Source organism: Periplaneta americana, chromosome 15 (genome assembly GCF_040183065.1).
Source record: "Periplaneta americana isolate PAMFEO1 chromosome 15, P.americana_PAMFEO1_priV1, whole genome shotgun sequence".
Classification (NCBI taxonomy): Eukaryota; Metazoa; Arthropoda; class Insecta; order Blattodea; family Blattidae; genus Periplaneta; species Periplaneta americana.
This window is the reverse complement of record NC_091131.1, coordinates 54,912,201-54,934,883: the sequence shown is the minus strand read 5'-3', so window position 1 is coordinate 54,934,883 and position 22,683 is coordinate 54,912,201. Positions and strand designations below refer to the sequence as shown.

The 22,683-nt window shown below is 35.8% G+C and overlaps 1 protein-coding gene across 1 annotated transcript in view; it reads right to left on the bottom strand.

The window, feature by feature from the left end:
- Nucleotides 1–3,305: 3,305 nt before the first annotated feature.
- The window catches only part of LOC138714966 (uncharacterized), a 196,382-nt gene continuing 177,004 nt past the window's right edge, over nt 3,306–22,683 (bottom strand). Inside the window, exon 3 of the mRNA XM_069847289.1 lies at nt 3,306–4,634. Within this exon, the coding sequence (XP_069703390.1) occupies nt 3,868–4,617 (750 nt within the window). The 5' untranslated portion in view covers nt 4,618–4,634 and the 3' untranslated portion in view covers nt 3,306–3,867. The remainder of the gene's footprint in view (nt 4,635–22,683) is intronic.

The window sequence follows — 22,683 nt, the reverse complement described above, 5'->3', positions numbered from 1 at the left end:
TGTTCCCTGCCCACTCAAGGAAATCATTCTATCTTCTTCTATGCCTAGCACAAATAGAAACTAAAGTGCAAGATTGACAATGCTGCTATGACATTCAAAGTGCACTGAACATTTCGAATTTAATTATTAGCGACTATAAATCGACAACTCAAAGAGATTAAAAGGTATAACTTACTGTTATTAGATCTCTACACAATGATACTATTAATAAATATAGCAACAGATTAGGCATAATATCTCTAACTGTATATACAGTAATTAAGACATATTGGAACAAATTATAGCAACATTCAGGAGGATTTGATAATTACATTCACTATAATTACTGTAACAAATAGCATGTTATTCATATCAAAATGATTATATTTTTATCTAATTGGGGAACCAAAGCAGAGAATAGAGAAGGTTGGCTGGAATTGTACACGGGACCAAGGCCTTTCATGAGTTATAGAGTCGAGGTGTAGTAGTAGTAATACATGTTCTCATACCTACAAGTCATTGATGTTTCACTAATAAAACTTTTTTTTTAAATATCATGTGTCTCCACACTATTAGCAGAATGGAAAAGAAAACAAATATGCTACATTATTGTATCAGAAATGGAAAATAATAAAGTAAGATAAGTAAGTAATACATATCATCAACTGTGTCCAGTTCATGAGTGTAAAAATGCATTCTATTTACACAGGATACAATATACTTTGTCTAAAACTTTTGAATCTAAGGTACATTACGTACTTTTAACACACAATATAAACTTATAAAGGAGACTTAATAATAAAGATTAGGGACTTTAATTGTACTCAAGGTGGTACAAAAGGCTTAATTTCTTCCACCTCCTTTAGTTGCGTTGTCTTACAATGGGAGCAGAAGGCACACAAGAAATGCATATTATGTAACCATAATGTTAGTACCGGTATATCTACAGCAGTTTTCATATAATTCATATATTTACACTAGAAGTTTCATCATTTGCACAATTTGGATAAAGGTGCTTTCATTTGTTTTAATATAAAGATCGTCATTATCCTCTTTCTTACAATAATCAGACTGATAGAAACGTCTTTATGGTGTAATTACAAAATGGACCCGACGGACTGTAAAAAGTTATCCACATTTAATTTGTTATTCATCATTAAACATACACATATGCGTTCATTTTTAAAATATGAACTCGTTTTGTTGCAGTATTTTTTATTTGCAGAAATTCAATGAAATCATATTAAAATAAATATCACAAATATGGACATATCAAAAATAATTTTGAATAGCAATTCACTTTCATAAGCTTTCGTTTATGTATTGAGAACCATTCTTATTATTTTCACTTAATTTATGGTGTAAATCTACTAAGTATATGTAGTAACGAACTAGATTCATTATTACTTACATGATAAATATTTTTATAATGTTGAAATTATTCCATATAAAATTTTTAGAAATATGTAGGACAATGTATAATGAGAAAAATGGATTCTGCACCAAGAATAGCACAAAATGTACAATTAAAATAATTGTTATTAACTGTCAATCATATTGACAGAATCGTGTTAGGATTTCATAGGACCTCCTCGATGACTAGCTATATGCTGCACCTATGAACCTTTGTGTTAAAATGCTGCAAGGATAACATTTTCGGTATCACAGTTACTAGACTTAAGCTCATTCAGACACTATCACACTACGGCTTGTCCCACAAAACACATTGTAGAATCGAGACAAGACATTTATATTGTTTCTGGACGACAAATTCAATCTAACTTGTCATTTCTTTTTAAACATATACCAGTACTATTCCAAATTGTTTGCTTATTTGTATAATAAGTCGAACCTTAATTATGTTTGAATTCTAACTTGAAAGTGTTTAATAACACAACAATGTCTGTGTAACTATCACTCGAATTGATTAAGTACTGACCGAGATTATTGTATCTGAACAACACGAGAGGTATACAGTAATTTTTCAACATTCAAACGAACGTTTATGTTTTAATTTTATTCTAGTATGCATAATGATTCATGGTAGGCCTATTTATTTATATGTGACAAATTATCTCAAATTTGTCAAAATGCACTTCTGTTGTTTGAGGCTATCTTTTACTCTGAAAGGAATTTAAAGTCTAATACGAATTTGGTCTCTGTTCGGTGTTGAGCTGATATATAAAATATAATTGTACAGAACAAAAGATTCAGCCTCTGTTTTATAAGGTAACCAAAGATATGGTAAATGTACACAATATGGTACAGGAAGTTAATTCGATTTAAAGTATTCCTTTATAATAAATTTAGCCATAGGTATTAGTTTCATACGACTATCCGAGTTTACAGTAGATTAAATATAATGAACTTAAATACTATTAAGATATAAACGAAACATAACAGACGTGAAACTCCATACTGTCCCTCTGATCTGTTGCTCCTTGTGGGGGAAATTAAATTATCTTTTGACGAGAAAAGGGTTACATAAGTTTCAATATAGAATCCAAAATTATTGCTGCAGTGTGTATTTGAGCATGTAGTTTTTAAGAAAAATGAAAATAATTAACATATAAGTAAGGAAAATTGTGTAAGTGATATTTTTGTTTTTCAGGGAATAACATACAGTATTATTAGTTAAAATTTTGTTATAGGTAGAAGTTTCATCTGTTACATTTGAGATTATATAAATATTTTGGCCATTAGAATAAATAGGCTACACAGCAAAATTCTAGACTATTAAATTAAGTATAAACTTCTTTTTCATTACCATTATCATCCATTTGATGAGTTTAGTCTTATACATCTGGTCCCAAATTCAAGAGAATTTTAGTCCTCTCATCTAACCCAAGGTCTTCTAATAACTTGGTTTCCAATGGGTTTATGATTTGGCTTTCATTTAAGGGCTTTGTTAAAATAAGAGTGCCACAGTCTTATCTGTTTTTCTATTATTTCTATTAAGTTGAATAATATATACAGTAGTTACATCCACATATCTAAATATTGTTGATCTGAAAGTATGCATTTTGCCAACAAATGTAAGAACCTTACCTATGATAGGTTCTTCTTTTTATATGTTCCATTTAATGCACTTATCCCTTGCAATTGTTTCTATAGGTACCCCCATTTTCTTGTAGAAATTTAATTGAGTGTTTTTCGAGATTTTGTCTTTCAATATTTTTCGTACCGTACTGTTCCAAACATTTTTTTAACGGGAATAATTTTATATTCATACTTTTCAGTAAGTAGTAAGTACCATATTCTTCGCCCCGAAAATCGGTTGTTTAAACATTGTTAATCATACAGTTTATTACAAGTTTGTTTGTTTTAAGTTTGATCTCAGTGGCAGATCTCATGAAATTGGAATAGAGGTGAACGTCTGACCAGAAAGAGCTTATAGGAGTAGAGAGCAACAAAGAGTGAAGGAACTACTAAGTTCATCTGTAGCAGAGCAGTAAATTATTGGTTACACCTCTGTGTTGTGGGCTATTTGTGACCGTCTTGTTTTGCCTAAAATATACCAAATTTGTAACTGATGCTAGTTATGTACACATACGAAAAAATTTTCAGTATGGGTGTCATTCTTGCCGATATGATGAAAATCTTACTGTATTTTAAAAATATAAAAAAGCAGAAAATATTAAATTAGATTGTCAATCAGGAAGAAGCTTTTCTTTCATTTGCAAATCAATACATACAGGTAATATTAAATAATATTCTCCGTACAGAACATTAATATGTATATTATGCAAGAAAAATTTATTTCTCGCTTAATATCTAAGCCAGAAACAATGAAAAAGAGACGGCCTCTCGATTCAATGGAGTATGTCCGTCATCCCCCAAAGTGTAAATATTTTGTCTGGTCTCGACTCTGTGAAGAGAGGACAGCCTTCATCGTTTGTTACGACCCTTCATTGTGAACCGCCGCCAGAAGCTTGTCTTTTTGTTTGCTGCAGACTCTGCTTCGTATATGTCATCGTCTTCGTCTTCATAGTCTGCGATTCTGCCTGCAGATGACTCGCGCGTCGGCGATCCGTGGCCGGAATCCTCGTCGTCATTTATGAACCTGCCGCCAGGTGCAGCGTTGGCATTGGTACTGCCCCCTCGTAGCATATCCAAGAAGTTGGACTCTGCGGGCGCCTTCTTGCCTGTTTTGTGGGACGGAGTGCCAAAACTGAGGGACTGGATGTTGATCTCCGCCTTCAGCTGCTCGGGAGAAATGTCTTCTACTCGGAACTCGTTGGGGTCCTCAACGAAAGCTTGTTGGAGGTCTCGCATAATTTTCTTCCGGATGGTCTTTTTCATTGATAGATGTCTCTCCAGGTGCTTTACGTCTCTTTCGGTTAGAGTCCTCGAGTTATCTCGCCGTGAACGCTGCTTCTTCTTTTTGTTGCTTGACGACGTCTTAGGGACTTCGTCTTCGCTTGTCGAACCGACGGAGATGGCGCTATCGTTGCCAGCTGAAGATGGGACCTTCTCTTTACCGCCGTCGTTTGTCAGGCGCATGTCCTGAAGTTTCGACGTCATGTCTTCATTATTGCGTGCTGTCTGGCTGCTGCCGCTGTTGTTACTCCAGTTGCCATGGAAACCGAATATATCCCTGAGGTGAGGAATGTTCCTCTCGGGCTGCTGACGCGACATCCTGCGAGATCAGGCACCTGCAACACAGAGAACTACAATCAGCATTCAAGGTCTGACAGCTCACTATTCCATTCGTCAAGTGTTTGCTAAGCCTGCCATTACATCATAATGTACAGTAGGCTACTTCGCTTCGCGATATTGAGAGTTAATGATGTTGTCGAAGAAAGGAACACTCAAATATCCCATGGAAATGAAAAAAAGAAAATTTGTAAGTACTAATGTTGCATTTCTTAAAATGAAAAGTAGCTTAATCATAATACAAGGACATCATTTTATTTTTACTTCAATTTTTATTGTACCTGAGTTTTTGAATGTACTTCACTCCCACCCTCTCTACTAGTAAACTTACAACCATCTTCCACACAGAACCAAGGCCGCGCATGCAGTCAAAGTCGCCTTACGGTCATAGTAAACAGTACTGAGTCAGTGAGTATAGTACGTTCCAGAAATATGTTCGCGTTTTCCAGTGACGAAAGAGCTTTCAATATTGAATAATATTTTCGCACAGGTATTGTCGTCAGTTTGCCTACGTCGCATCTCGGTTTCCCCCACCCGCTTCTGCTCGCCCCTCTGGGCTGGGCTGTCTTAGCTCTTTTCTGAAAACATTAATTTCTGTTAGGAATTGGACATCTACGTGATATAAAACTGTTTAAAATAATTTAAATACAAGGGCCTCGTTAAATAATTAACTGTCACGTGATTTTTCCTCCCTTTCTACGACCCTGAGACAAAACCACTTGGACAGACAGCAGATAGCATGTCTGAGTAATTTTATCTTTTCGGATCGGGCAGAAGTGAAGATTGAATTTCAGTACGTAAGGTACCCTTTTATAGAGTAGGTACAGAATTATTTCAACATGAGTTACTAGTACGAAGGACGAAACTGGTAATTGGAATTAGATACAATATCTTGGGCTTGGCACTAGAATAAGATGATGTGATCGGCACCACGCTTCGACCGACTTTTCCCCCAGGAAAGACTCGCTTCTTAATTTGACAGGAAGCTGAGTGAACCTAGGGGCCGCTCTGGAAGCTTTGGCAACGAGAAAAAACCCATCATCACCATCACCACTACCCAGCATTGAACTCAGGACCTTCTAGTCCGTAGACAGCTTTTCTACAAACTGAGTTACTCTGACGTCATAACGACTATAAAGACACTGTTATTTAATTAACTATTATTATAAAATCCAATACCGGTATCTTCGTTTAATTGCCGTGAGTGTTCACGTGTTGAGTTCGAATATTTTTATCGTGGAAGATGAAAACATTACATGTGTACCACTTAAGTTGTGTGGAAAGTCGAAAATACTGTTTTAATGGTGCCATTTAACTAGATCTTATAATTAGACTCTCTCTTCGACACAGACAGACATTGAGCTTTGTGACACTTTCGTACGAATGTATATAATGTAGATTATGCTACCAGTTTCCTTATACAAATAGCATTTACATTACAGCCCTACCAACAAGGCTAGGCTATTTGTGACGCCATTAAACAAAAGTCGGTCAGACTCGTACAGTTTTTAAAATTTTTTGCAACATGAGGGACCATCGTGTTCTTTAGAGTCTAGAATAATAAGAATAATAAAAATTAGCGTCGAATTAGGTGAATTTAGTCACACTAAGAGGGGACTAACTTCGGATTCAAAGAACCTGGGTTCGTTCCCGGTTGAAGGGAAGATATCTCTTTGAAATAAATATTAACAGAGCAGGGTTCTCTGATTAGACCTATATTATTAACCTAAATATAAGCACAGGGATGAGTACTGACGTATAAAACAAGTGGCAACAAGTCAAGAGCAACACAGGGCTACCTGCTATCCTCGACTTTGGTTAATTTACTCGTAGTAATAATCTCACTAGATAGTGACAAATACTTTAAGTTAAGAAATTGAAAATAAATAATACAGTTTTAAATGCTATTTTCTTTGCTACCAGGCTACTTTTAGTGAAGCCGAAGTCAATCTGCAAAGGGCAGTTCATAAACATCAGCGTATAGGTTTTAGATAGGTTTCATAATAAACTAAAAGCAATTGCATATCAAGACCGTGCAAGATATAAAATATCTGAGGACATTTTCCAAAGATATACAATTAAAATTTTGCTAACATCTAGTTTTCATATTATCTTATGAACTTTTTCATTACTAAAACATTTGTTGATGTAAAAATGAGTAAAATGGTCAAAATAAACTCTTATTTCAAATTGTGATCTAAACTTGACTTAATATAAGATGAATAGTCTGAAAATATGCTTCTATATGGCTGATAATACCTACACCATCTTCATTCCAAAAGATGGAAATGTATAACTTATATATAAATTAACTTATAAAGGAAACACAAGTTACGAAAAATATCAGGAGCCATGAAAATTGGAGGAAATTAATAATAATAATAATAATAATAATAATAATAATAATAATCTGTGATTCACTACGTCATTAGGCCTAATAAGACATTTCTTCAGAAGTAGATCTCGGACATTCTACTATAAAAGCCTAAAATTTCAAGACATTTCTTACTTGTTTTGGATTACTGAAGCTATCCGTAAAACGTTAAAATGAAAACCATTAGTACCACCGAAAATATGTAATGTAACTGAAAATTTGTATGATCATGTCGTTAGAATGTATCTAGGCAAATCACATGCACTACACGTCAAGTGGAAATTGGAACTAACAGCTGAAGTAAGGCCAAACTAATTCCTATAACTTTATATGATAATAAGTTACCGACCGACGATATAGAGAGTTATATTATTTGTTTAAATTTCGTTTTTAATCGATTGATATTCTGTTATTTATTGAGAAAGCGTCTCACATAAAATCAGGCGTTACGTATAATAGGTTTCTGTATTTAATGCAACAACTGTGTCAGTTATTAAATATCTAATTATTTCGCGAAATTATTCCAATAGCTGAATTATTAATGGGTGGAGGTGCACTGTATTATTATCATCATCATCATCATCATCATCATCATCATCATCATCATCATCATCATCATTTTGTCTCTATTTATTCTATACTTTACTTTGGTTCGATCTAAACTTGAATTTGCATCTGTATCCTGGAATTCCATTACTTCAACTGACTCGGTAAAATTGGAAAATATTCAAAGAAAATTTATTTTCTTATGTGCTTTTCGATTTATACCCAATTCCTCTGACTTTAATTATGAGATTATCTGTAAATATTTTAACTGTTGTGGCCTTTATTCTAGACGTCAAAAATCTTGATTATCATTTTTTTTGCAAAGTTATCAAGGGTGATATTGATTGTGAGTCCATCACAAACAATATCAGCCTTCGTATTCCTACAAAGGGTTTAAGATTTCAAAAAAAAAAAAAAAAAAAAAAAATACAACAGAAATTCAAAATCTCTTTCTCCAGATGCATAAAATATGCCAATTTGCATGGGAACAATTTAGATCCTTTTAAAGTATAGTTTCGTTTATTAGTATTTACTGTCCTTGTTCTCAATATTATTTATGTTTTTCTTTATTTAAGATATTATTTTATTTATTTTTGCACATTTGTATCTTCTGTTTGTGTATTGTGCTGAACTGTAATTGGCGTCTGGCTGTTGTTCATCACACAAATATAAATAAATAAATAAATATTTATTTATCATCATCATTATTATTACCGGTATTATTATCATTATTATTATTATTATTATTATTATTATTATTATTATTATTATTATTATTATTGTAAAGCATAGCGGCTGCAGTGCGCTATACGAAGGCGTGACTTTGGGCTGGGTCATGCAACTCGCGGCCGATGTAGGCTGCAAGGGACAGGAGCTTGCTTGCCCTTACAAGGATATACCAGAAGGACATATATAACAATACCCAAGCTCAGAGCGGGAGCGTTCTATCTCCAATTATAAGCGCAGATCGACATACACAGACTGCAAACTTTTCAAGATCAAAATTAGATGTTAAATTATATTATATTCTATTTCTGTATAAAGATTTAAAAATGAGTATCGAAGGTGACATTAATTTTAGTTAGTTACTCCTAAGTTTTACGCATTTCGCAAGAATTCAGTTCCTTTACCATGCTTTCAACGGAAAACAATATGTGGGAATAGTGGAAAAAGGTTTAAATATGATGTTATATTCTTTGTATTGATATTGTATTGTGTTTTCCCCGGTCAGTGTTCGTTTAGCAACGAAGATTATGATTTCTTAACCCTGAACATGCTATGAAATCCTTTGGTGAAAGTTTTTGGGACTTTTCATCAGTTGAAAACTGAAGTTTGTCGCGTAACAAGAAGTTGCAAGGGAATTTAGGTATTGGTAGAAATATGGTCGAAGTGTGCACTACTTTAATTGACTACTTGTTGTCAATGTTATTATTGACGAGAGAATATTCCAAAGGTAAGGAGAACATAAACCCCGTTGTTCTCGAAACAGTCATCAGAAGAAACATACCGCGGTATATGCGACTTAAAGTTTGAAGGGGATCGCTGTATAACTACAGTCTAGTATATACAGTCGCGAAGCTCAATACGTAGTAAATATGCAAACATTAGGTAGTTGCTCACCACTAGGATCGCTAATATCGCCTCATTATAGGCAATGCAAAATAGTACCGTCACAGTCTATTGTTTCTAGCACCCTCAAAACTCAAGCTTCGTGACTGTATATAGTAGACTGTGGTATAACTGTTGTAGAAGCACCAAATCATTTCGACAGCGTGATGGAGGGTATGTGTCAATAAGTGAACATTAAAGAATACTAGAGGAAAAAGATTTGTCTCTAGAGTAACAGGCAAGAGTACCTCGCTATCATGTCGCTTAGCAACGTAACATCTGAATAAAAGAGCACTGGAGGCCTATTTTCTTCACATAAAGGAAATATCCATCTCCATTCTTCATACAATTTCCTTTCCAGCAGGTAATATTAGACTGAATCTCATTCCGGCAGTGAAGAATGTAGGATGTTCCTCCTTCCTCATCTCGTGTTGTTGAGAAAAGAAAAGGCCTTCACTCCCAAGGAAATGCCTCTGTAGGCCTACTCATTCGGCTGAGTAAATCACAGGGTCACAGTTCGTCGAGAAGTATTATATAGATCAATTGAAAAAAATCAATGACCCTATGGGAATCGAATCTGCGATCTTCCAGCTTTGCAGCGTTACACCTTAACCGCGACGCTACCGCGTGCACCCTTGTAAATAGTAAATCCCTCAAAAGTTCTCATAAAATATTGCTCTCAGCTGGAAAACATGTGGAAATAGTGGGAAAGCATTTAAATGAGGCATTTTATTGGTTACATCCTAGAATATATATACCCAGACTGCTCAGCCTTATAGGCTTTGACGGTAACAAGTTTTGTCAGATTTACTATGCTGCCATCTAGTTGTTACATAAGGAGTCACGTTATAACTCCCATTTGAATTGCATTAGCGACTGTACTGCCATCTCGTGTTCGTTTACGGCGGACGGGTGGCGATCCTGGCGGTTTTTCTCTTCAAAGTGCAACCGATTTTAACATAGGGATGAGCTACCTGTTATATACATATGACCTAGGGTTACATTTAGACCTATATTTAATGTGTGTTATTTTTTCGCCGGCCAGTGTATATTGACATTATTTTTCTATTTATGAAAATAGGCATTTAAAAGTGATATGAATTGTATACTACATTAAACTTAGCTTTATTTCACTCCTGCATGTGTTTATGTCGAGGACTGCTAATCTTATAATTACTATAACAACGAGGCGTTCTTCACTTCCTGGTTTGGCCTAGGGGCTTCTGGGACTTTCACAAAATTCGCAGCGAAGGGTAGAAAAAAAATAATTCTGCATACAAACATGATTTGGGGATATATCGGACAGCTCACTTTATGTCTCTTTATGCAAGAAACAAAATTGAAAAAATCTAGGGCTATGAAAAGGGAGCAGTTAAAGCTAGTGATGGTACCGAGTATAGCTGCGGTGAGTGGAATGGGGTGAATTTCCCCTACAACTTGACGTAAGCAGCAGCTGTACTGCTGTATAGCTTTAACTGCTCCCTTTTCATAGTTCTAAATGCATTGGAATCGGTTTCAAACTCATCACCTTCTCGTGTTTTTGTTTTGAAATAAAAACCTATTAATCGTTTATTAAAATAATTATAGGTACTACGTGTGTGAAAAGTTAGCCCGATAATGAATACAAGAATCGAAACCCCATGGTTACCTGAAAAGAAACATAACATAACCATAACCATTATATTTAAATATTATTATTATTATTATTATTATTATTATTATTATTATTATTACATAATCATTTTATTGGTGTCTTGGGAAGATAAAAAGAATTGTCATTGTATTATATTAATTGTGTATTGTATTGTATTAATTATGTTTTGTTTATAGCAATGTAGTAGGCCTAATTTTGTACCATACTGGTTGAGTGGGAGAGAAGGCCGAATAGCCTTAACTCTACCAGTTAAAATAAATTACTGCTGCTGCTGCTACTGCTACTACTACTATTATTATTATAACCATGACGCAATAATATTCTATTTCACACTCGTCAACGGCTTCATAAAAATAGGTAAAACAAAAAAGGTATCCCCGTCACACATCATGAAGGCACTTAGGGGGACATGGAGGTAGAACCCCACGCTTTCCATGACTTCGCCACTAGAATGAGGTGGTGTGGTCGGCATCACGCTCTGACCGTCCTTTACCCCCGAGAAAGAAGCGGTACTTAACTTTATTGGAGGCTGAGTGAACCTCGGGCCGTTCTGAAAGTTCGGCAACGAGAAAATCCCGTTACCACCCGGGATCGAACCCCGGACCTTCCAGTCCGTAGCCAGATTCTGTACCAACTGAGCTACCCGGCCGCCTTCATAAAATAGTAACAATAATTGATTTTAATAATCCTAATCCTTGCTTACATGAATAGAAATCGAGCGTCACTTTGTACACATCCAATATTGTATGTGCATAATTCACGGATAAATTGTGAACAAAATCGGTCCTATAGTTTAGGAGAAACCGATGTATATGGACGTGTAGACATTTCTGCGAAAATTTCGCAATCGATTTTTCCAACATCACAATATTTTCTCGATTTTCTTGTGCGTTATTTCCTCATGAAAAGGCGATAACGCACATTTTTTGACTTCTTGATAGACTACATACTCTTCTTTATTGTGTCACACACGCAGACTTGATTGTTGGCGCCAATTGTAGACAGTGCTATGGTTACGTATTCCGCGGAACACTCTCAGCAAGAATCCCACGAAGTTGGTCTCTCGGGAAAGTAATAATTTAATAAATGAAGTGACTTCTCGTTGCTTTCTGCACTGGTGATAAGGTAGAGTGTGTGAATTATGAAGAAATGAAGTACTGACTGCAGAGGGGACGAGAATAAACTGAGCCAGTACCGTCTTTGTTCAGAATAATTTCACTTCAGGATAATTTGACTGGGATTCGCTGGAATTTGAATTTCACAACTAAAAATTAAACTTTTTGTACAAATTTTAGGTCTACTATGATGAGGCGGCCGAGCAGCTTGCTAGGGCTGTAAGATTCCGGGTTAAATCTCGGGTGGCGGCGGGATTCTTTCCATTGCCAGAACTTCCAGGATGGCTCAGCGATCCACTGAGGCTTCTGTCAAATTGAGTGCCTGGTCTTTCCTGCAGGTAAAAGCGTTGTGCCGATCACACAGCCTCATTCTACTGCCGAGGTCACGTAAGCACAGTGTTCCATCTTCATGACGTGTAGAGTGGATAATTTTACCTTTAACTTACCTTTATTATGACATGATGAACTGACACGTACATGCTATATATTGTTTCCGGCTTTCTTCACAATACAGCGATTCATCTTTATACCACAGAATGCACGTTTGCCGAGCGATACTTTATGAATAAATTGGAGACCTATCGAAAAAGAAATGTCTCGAGGACCCTTGTAATTGGTATCATTAGGTAATAGAGTAAAGAGACTTGAACGAAAAACCCAACTACTACTACTATTAGGTTAGGTTAGGTCACGGTGGTTACGGGCGGGTTAGGATGACCCTTTGCACGTCGGCCATACTGAAGCCTGATGTGCACCCCAAAGTATATGGGAAGAATGAGGATGAGAGTATACCAGCCCACCGGCCGCATGTGATTCATTCGCTTACCCGCTCCTACCCCCCCCCCCCCCCTCCGCTCTAAGTTCACACCACCAAGGTGACCAAGCAGCACAGGATTCATTCCAACGGCCCTTCCAAGGTGTCGAAGCGCCCTTGGAAGTCCTGTTAAGGAATGAATCCTGGCAGGGATATTGCGGAAGGCTGGGAACTCAGGAACGGTTCTAGAGAGAACGCCCCCTCCCGTAAGCGAATGAAGACATGTGTCTTGACCTGAATGTCTTTTGAATGAGATGAGAAAGATGAATGATTTTTTTTTAATTACGGTTTATTTAACGACGCTTGCAACTGCCGAGGTTGTATCAGCGTTGCCGGTGTGCCGGAATTTTGTCCCGCGGGAGTTTTCTTACATGCCAGTAAATCTACTGACATGAGCCTGTCGCAATTAAGTACACTTAAATGCCATCGACCTGTGCCGGAATCGAACCCGCAACGTCGAGCACAGGCCAGGACTATACAGACTACGCTACCGAGGCCGACAAGATGAATGCTATGATATGAAATTCTAAATTGTTTTTCTACGTGAGAGGGGAAGGGAAAAAGGGCCGTGACAATGAAAATTCCAACTCGGCATTTGCCTAAGTAACTGTGAAAAACCACGGAAAAACCACAGTCAGGTTAGTCGGGAATCGAACCACGGACCTCCCGAATGCAAGTTCCATGTAATACGCATGAGCCAACTCACTCGGTACTATTACTACTGATACTACTACTACTGATACCATTGATACTACTACTACTACTACTGATACCATTGATACTACTACTACTACTACTGATACCATTGATACTACTACTACTACTACTGATACCACTACTACTACTGATATCACTGATACTACTACTACTACTACTACTACTACTGATACCACTGATACTACTACTACTACTACTGATACCACTGATACTACTACTACTACTACCATTACCACTACCGCTGATACTACTACAGATGTGGACAAATTATTAGCAAAATTTAAGATTTTTATTATATAATTTTACAAAATATGACGTCTCAATTTAGACTACAGTTGACATTTTTGCACATTTCTATCATGAAAGTAGATAGAAATATAAAAAAAACGTCAACTGTAGTCTAAATTGAAGAGTTAAATTTTGTAAATATATATCATAAAAATCTTCAATTTTGCTAATAATTTTTCCACGTCTGTACTACTACTACTACTACTACTACTACTACTAATACTACTACTGATACCACTGATACTACTACTACTGATACTGATATCACTGATACTACTACTGATACCATTGATACTACTACTACGAAAATAAAACAATGCAATATATTTCGTAACGTACAGTTGAAGCTACTCTGCTTAAAGATAAACTTTCATAGCGTTTCAAGTTTGGGCAGGGCTGAACAGGACACTAGCTCGAGTCCTGTGGTGCGACTCTCTTGGGGATTAAATTCCTGGTAGCGCATAGCAGCGAGTTAAAACGAACTTCAGCATAGCACGCGATGTCACCGGCTTTAAAAAGTAGCAGTACCATTAAATTCAGCCAAAACAAAAACCTCTTAATTCTGTACACTTTCACGACGAAGTTAGAATCTTCTTGTCCTCGCGGTTCACTGGTAATTAATCGAATCCGATTATGACACAATTAAAAGAGACGCTTCTGTCTTCTCTTCCTGTGTATATAGGATGCGCACACAAAACAGGTTGCCTGCTATCAGGCAGTTAGTGCTTATTATGCATGATAGTGTCGGACGCAAAGAAACTAATGAAATTGTTAAATTACAGGTCAAACCTGCAAGTAGTTTCTAACATTCTCTTATTTCACTGTTCGATTTTTACTATTTTATTTAAGTTATATTTTATAAGTTTAGAGAACTATTGCTGGTCAGTCTACAAATCATAACAGGAATTCAGCCTATGAGGAATATAATTACTTAATACCTAAGCTAACAGCAGATGATGTTTTCGGTGTATATGAATGACATTTAAAACCTTATGATTATACTTAAAATAAAAGCGATCATTAATTAAATCATAGTGATAAAGAAAGATCTGAGTGCCACTTGGCTTAGTGTTATCTTTAGTTGGAACTATGATGAGGGACAACCTACATGAAGATCGTCTAATGCACTTAAGACTGTGAGAATACTTAGAACATATTTTTCATTTGTTTCAATTACGTTTTTGTTGTAATTAAATTTATCTTTTTTATCCTATAAACTTATAAAAAAACACATCCTGGGATTTTCCCAACATGGAACTCTCGTCCAGAATATTAGATAACATGCAATACGAGAACTTATTGTTAACAGCCTTCCTTCATTCTACGAAATTCACCCAGAAGTGCATTGCTTTATAAAAGATGGAAGTTCCCGGTGAGTTGACATAATTATCTTCGATAAAGAAAAGACAGAGCAAATATCACCGATCCCACAGCACGCTTTGAAACTGTAGTTGAACAACCTACACTAAAACATGAAGAAAGGAAGGTCATCTATGAGCCTACGATTTAATACTTTAGGGATTATTAACATGTACAAGGACAGATTGAAGTCTTTGGACTTTTGATTGGAGCACGGGGAAGAATTCCAACATTTTCAGTTGAATGTTTTAAGTGTTTTGGAATTGTTTTAAAAGCTTTGAAACTTATTGCTGCAGACATAATGCAATATTCTGTACAGATTACGAAATCACCTGTACACTTTAAATTACTTCATATTGTTACTGATCATTAATTTATTGAATAAACTTAATTTTGAAAAAGTCAGCAATGTTTTTAAGTCTTCGGACACAACATTTCATATGAATATGAAAAGAACATACATTAACAAATAATAAATTTCAATACAGCTGTACTGTAAATGTAATAAAGTCTTCAAACCAAACTTAGTCCAAACAATACAAGGTTAAGAATTTATAAAACATTAGCCACACCAGTTCTTTCATACGGCAGCGAAGCATATACCATTTTTAAAGAAGATGAAAGAAGGATTACATCAGCGGAAATGAAATTTATGCTGCGCAGAAATCACAAACGTAATAAGCTATACACAGGGGCAGGTATTTATGGAGATTCATTTTATCATTTGTGTTTTTAATATTGGTGTCGGCAGAGATTGTTGGAGATTGATTTGTACTCTTGGCGGAAATTAATGGAAATTTTGGAAAATACAATTATTTTGGAATTGGAATATTAACTCAATATGAATATTACTTTGCAAATAATTAACATTAAAGGTTCGTTGGATTCTGATAAAGGTGCGGTATGACCAATAGACAACATTTGTTGGATTGAGACTATATTTAACGCACATTCATTAAAAACGAAAAAAAAAAAAAAAAAAAAAACTTGCAGCCCTCAAATTAACACTTTCAAATTATTAGTGAAAAGTTGAATTCTCCGTCTTTTGAGTCCACTAATGTAATCAGAAAACCTGGAATACCATGTAATGTGGCCTACTTGGATATATAACAAATTCAAGTGATAAAAATCCGAAAATAACTCAGAATATGAAATTCGCTATAAAACGACGCACTAGTACAAGTAATAATTCGCAAATGTGTTCATATTTCGCTATTATAACTCTATTTCGCGATTTGTTGCGATTTTTTATGCGCATATTATTAATCAGAATCACTTAATTCGTAAAGATTAGTAAAAACCTATTGTATATCTATTATGTCGTGATTTTCGCGATCTCTATAAATGCCCGGCCCTGGATATACTATATTAGAAGAATTGCAAGTGCAGCCTATTTTGGAACAAATTAAAAATTATCGCAATAACTGGACACAATATGTTTCGAAGGATCTCATCTACTAGAATTCCTATGCAGCTACTACGTTAACAACCATGAGGGAAAATAAATTTGGCTAGACCATTGAAGCGCTGAAGTGAGACCGTAACAGGCCACCTGGAAGGCGGGTGATGACGATGATGATGACGGTTAACTTATCACTATATAAAAATACCGACAGACTTGACACTACTTTTATCGTGTTCGATACAGACTGCATACTCGTAAACAAGCTTCAAGCTTAGCCTATAACGTAGACAACCTGCTTTCTTTGTTTGCGCACTCATTTACAATATTTTATAATCATTTCTTTGCAACTTATTAAATTAACTGCCTATCTTCCCACCAATTGTTTTCCAAGTATCTATACAAACTATAAACAAGCCTTCGTTTTTTATTATCGCCGCGCTCATCGTTTATTGTTGTAATATCACACGAAACCAGATTAGCGGTCAATTAGGCTATGTGCAGCACAAGAGAGAAGGGGCGCGTTCAAGGCTCGCTCTCCTACATACAGTAATTGTGTTACAAGACTAGTTTAAACATAGGGCTGATGTAATACACGGACGGGTAATATATGGCACAAAATAACCATAATTTATTTGCATGAAATCGATTGCACATAGCCTTTAGATGGAAGACTGCGTATCACACCTGTATGAAATCATCGCGAGGAACAAACAGGTCAACATACGAACTTCAGCCTTCTTTATTAAGGAAACACTTCTCGGTTCTCTGATTTATTATTGTCATCAATTTGAGAATGAAATTACTTTTCGGTTCTGAGTGTGTCGTATCCAGTTTCATTTTGTAGTATGACACAGTTTATTTATACTGAAATTTAACAGGATTTAGAACCAATGATAACTTATACAAAGTGTTCATTAAGTACGGAATATTACTCATAACTTCTAAATTTTAATTTCATATAAAAAAGTTTTATACAAAGCTGTGGGAGATAAACCAAACAATACGATACCAGTGTTTGAAAGAAATTAATTATTCAGACATTAAAAGTGTGACAGTACATTTTATTTTTTAAAATGACACCCTATGTTAAATTACATATTCCGAATCTTCATTAAATTTTAGGTTTACCTTATGGGGGGGGGTAAGTGAGCTAGTTAGCTTCAAGTTGAAGCGTAGCGAGAGAGGGAAGCTTTTCAGTCAACTTTCTGCTTCCCCTCACGCGCAGGTAGGTTCACGAGGTAACGAATGTCCTATATGAATAATATTCCATACTTTATGAATACTCTGTATAATAATCTACAATACAAAACATATTTACTTCTAGTAACTAAGAAATCAATATTAATTGTGAATTATTTTTGTTTTTATTTTATTTAAACCATAATTTAAACTTAATCCTTCACAATTCTCGTAACAATGTACATAACATTATTATTACTATGTTTGTAGTCTTCAAATTGTCCTAGTTATTTCTGAATACCAGTTCGTTTTAGTGAACTTCTTGGGAGTCATATAGCCTATATCTACTAATTACATTAGCGGATATTTCTGTTCAAAATCTTGTGTGCTGGGACTCAAATAGTAGCGTATGTGGTTATAAACCCAGAGAATTCGAGTTCAATTCCTGCCAGTAAATAGGGATATCTGAACTAGCACCAACAGATATCGCGCATGCACTTCGAGAGATGCGCTTTTCCATGTGCATTTGTTTTCCGGTATATAAACATTGAGGATTTATGTTGTGTGTTAGTACATTAAATACTCTTAAAAACAACTCAAAATGCCAAATTTTTATTATGTTCCTATTTGTAAAAAGCAAGGAAAGCCTTCTGTCTTCATTCAGGTCCCGAAATATTCTGAATATAATATGCTGTAAACTTTAAAAAAATTAACTAATTAAATTGCACCTCGAAAGTGCTAGCTATTAAACAAAAATAACTACTTCAAGTAAGGAATTGCTGGCTACAGTTTCATTTTGGAAGAGGGAAAAGAAAATTTAATAAAATCATACGCAATCTCGACAGCAAGCTGTGTTAGCTTAGATTATATTCAGTTCTTCTAGCCTAGGAGTCGCCAGAATTTTACTCCTGCAGTAAACTCTCGATTAACTGGGGTGTTTATTATGCAGGACGATCCATAGTGAAATCCATTTCGTGAATAATGTTTTTAATGTGCTGTAGACTAATTATATTAAAACCATGTTTTTACTTCAAATTTTCGAAATCAGCCCACATAATATTCAAAACTGCATGTCCTTAACCTAAAAAACACATGAATAATCGTGATACTACTGCGATCATATTATATCATCTTATCAAACATTGCATTTGATCTTTCCGCAACTAGAGAAAAAAATACGAGGAATTCAGTATCGATAGTCCCTTCCCTATAAAAAAAAAAAACACATTGGTGGATGCATATCCTGTTTTTAGTGTACGGTACTTACAATACTAATGATTAAAGAGATAATATTCACCTTCGACAAAGTTCCTATCTTATTGATTGATTGATTGATTTATTTATTTTATTCGTGCACCTCGTTCTCAAAGTTCTCGTTTAGGTTCATGAATATTCAATTTACACGTATCTATTTCTGCACACTGCAGATTTTCCCATCCATCTCTTAAGAGGAATCGCTCAGTATTATACAAGTTTACGCTATTATTTATTGTAAATTAAATTAAATTATGATGTAAAAACAACTATATTAAGTTATACTAGGTTATACAAAATAATTATAAATATAATTTTGACACGCACAGAAAACCAACAAGTGGGAGAACATAATCAACTGTAGCACTACAACATGTAGTGCCGCATGGAACGCTTCTGCCATCTAACGGTAAAACTTCGCATAAGATATCCCCATTGGAGAGTTCTTTCCATAATGAACGATTTAGCATGTATTCCTTGTCTAGTGCTGGTCCTGTATTGTCTTATGAGCTGTTCATTTATCACATTGACTACATGGCCAGAGTCCGCTACGTCTAAATGTATAGCGTTGATTAAACATAATTAAATCTAAGTTTATTGACAATCTTTGATTTGATAATACGGTGTTGTTGTTTAGTCAACTGTCCGAAGACAGGTTTGAACCTCAAAAATGACACAAATAATACGGTGATATATAAATCCTATTGGAATTTTATGATGGAAAACGAAATAATCGAAGAAAGCCTTTCCGATAATATATTATATTCCCTGCTTTTAATCCACATCTTCAAGAATATTCGCATTATTTTGTTGACAACTTGTCAGACTGAACCTGAGAGTATTTATTTGAAGAAACTGTCCTCACGTATTTAAATGAAGAGTGACTGACTGATTCACTGGGTACAAAAACAGTAGAAAGTGCTTCTCGTGCCACAAAGTACCGTAATGTCGATGTTTTCCTGGCTGGCAGACATGCTGAACACAATTAACTCGTTTACAAGCGATTATGTGAGGCATTGACTGGAGACTGGAAAATAGCGGAAAATGGTCAATGATAGAATGGAACTACGTTGACCCTCGCTGGCTGCAACAGGTTTGACAGGTTGATCTATATAAAGCGAGACGCAGCGGGCCTTGCTTGCACTTCAGAACCTGTCAACGTGCTCGACTTTCAACGGGACATCATGACTGAGACGAACTAAATTCTCAAGAGACCAAAATGGCTGTGGAGAGCTTATTACCGACTATTCCTATTTTACTTACTATTTTTATTCCAATACAAAAGATAAGATCAGTAATTAACTAAAGCATCTCTTTATTGCCGCTCTTGGCAGTCTAGATACAGTATTAAGGGGACGAAAATACTTAGCGTGCCTTCTTTAGAAACGTAAGTGAAGATCTAGAAGCTGTGTCGTAGTAGAATCTATTCCTCATCGAGAGGACTTCATGTAAAAAATTAACAACTGTCCAGTTTTCCTCTCACCAAGTCCCTTGTTTGCGTACAGATGTTCCTGCGGGTCAGTGTTTCCATTGAGACTGCAGATGTTTTTGGATTACAAGGTCTTTGTTTTTGGAGGACAAAGTTTTGTGAGACCACAGAAGCTTTGGTGGACAAAACAAAAAACAGTAGAAAATATAAGGCCTCTATTAGACTAGGCTACTGGTGAAGCAACCAAGCTGATCAAGCGGTGGCTCAACACATCTTGGGACATAGAGGCTAATGAGAGCTATGAGGCTAAGGTAACGGGTGTTGCCACCAAAAATAGGTGGCTTACTGGTGAACCACCCCAGAACAAAACGGGAAACATTTGGTGGCATCCATAGAGTTAGTAATTTTTTTAATTTACAAATCTTCTCACTATTCGTGAGCTGCCACAAGGGACAAAGAGTACTTAACCATATAAATGTTTACAAGTTCAGTGAACCATTAATTTTGTTTTGACAATGAAACTCCTACAAGTACATAGCTGCAAATACATTTTGTGATTGGTGGAAATATACCTAGTTTTAGAGAGGTAAGTGTTTCATAAAAGTAAAGAATGCTAATGAACTTGGTTTCATTTCGAATATAGATGATGCTTCAGGAGAGCAATTGATCCTTTCAATACAGCTAAAGTTACAATCGGAATAATAGATGTAGGTATTCCAAGCCTCTTAAACACATCTTTCATGAAGAGAGTAGCGGTACCTCTTGCTCCAACCAGAAGTCCGATTACTTCAAGCTCTTTTAGCTGGTACTTTTGGAGGTAATATGGAATGGTAGGATTGTAGATATTATTTTTTTCCTTATCCACTTCTGCTGGCTGTTCCTCATTCGTTTCGAAACGCACAGTGGGATCAATTATGAATCCAGATCTTGTAGATTCCTTGAAAGCTATTATATCTATGCGCCGTGTACTGGCAGTGACGGAGAGACCATGCACTTCTTCAAAGGTGTTGTAATCGGCATCTTTAAGGGCAGTGGCTATAATTGATCGTACTTGGTGGTGTCTAGCGTTTCGCAGAGCTTCGCCGTGCGGACAGGATCCCAGGACGTGTGCAAGAGTTTCAACCTCGTTGTGGCAATGCCTACAACGGTTGTCCTGAGATCTTCCCGGCACAGCGCGTACTGCAGCAACATTTCCAACCATTTTAATGCCATCGCGCCATTCGCTGTTGAAGAGTCCTTCGTGTTTACAAATCCATTTGTTGGCACTAGGATATTGTTTAAATAAAACTACGCCTTTCCCTTTCTGTGGATGACGACACCAAATATCAAATTCTCTGTTCCTCAGAAGGTTACGAATCTTTGCAGCATTTAAGAAATGTTCATTCTTATGAAATAAGGCATCTTCTGGAACAATGTTCAGAGACTGGGCACATCTAATGCTCTCCTCATGAACTTGACGTGTTTGTATGATGAATGGATTTTGAGATTTGTGTAAACATCGACGAGCATAGAGAGCGCCTGGTCTATTGCGCAAGGTATCAACATCGAAAACGTAAGTCACGTGACTTTGGTATGTTGCAGACGATTCTGTAGTGTGTTTATACGTGGGGTCTTGCTTGTGATTCATTAATGAAATGTATTCAAAGTAAGATAATAAGTTATGTACCGATTATAGCCACAGTGACGGCGAACTACTGCTGTTGCTATGGATGCAAAGAAAAATACCTGAATGGAGGAAATATATCGTTCCATACTAAGTCTATGATGGCATCACTACTAGACGGGTCATTGTTTTACATTAGCCTATTAAGCTACCAATGGCGCCACCACAACTGAGCGCGCATCCCTACCACCCTCTTCACGTAACCACAAAATTGATAGAGTCTGTTGACTGGTGTGATAATGGTGAAAACGTTATCCATATCCACATTTCAAATGCTTCTATTCGCTTCTCTTCACTTCATCGTAATGTCCATGTTTCTGCAACATACAGTGTTATACTCCACACAAATCACTTCACTAGTCCATTCTTATTATTACCATTAATTTTTTTTAAATAGAATACAATATCTGTAATGGCAAAATCTCATTACATTAATATTATTCTCATCATATCAATATACTGTACGTATTTCAGATTTATATTTTGCTCCTTGTAACATAGTCCTACTAAACTACTATTAAATTAATTCTCATCATTTAACAAAATATCTATCTCAACTTAATTATAATTCTTTATATATTGCATATAGACTGAATTGAATTACATTAGCTCATAATAGTACATTATGCAACGAGCCTATAAT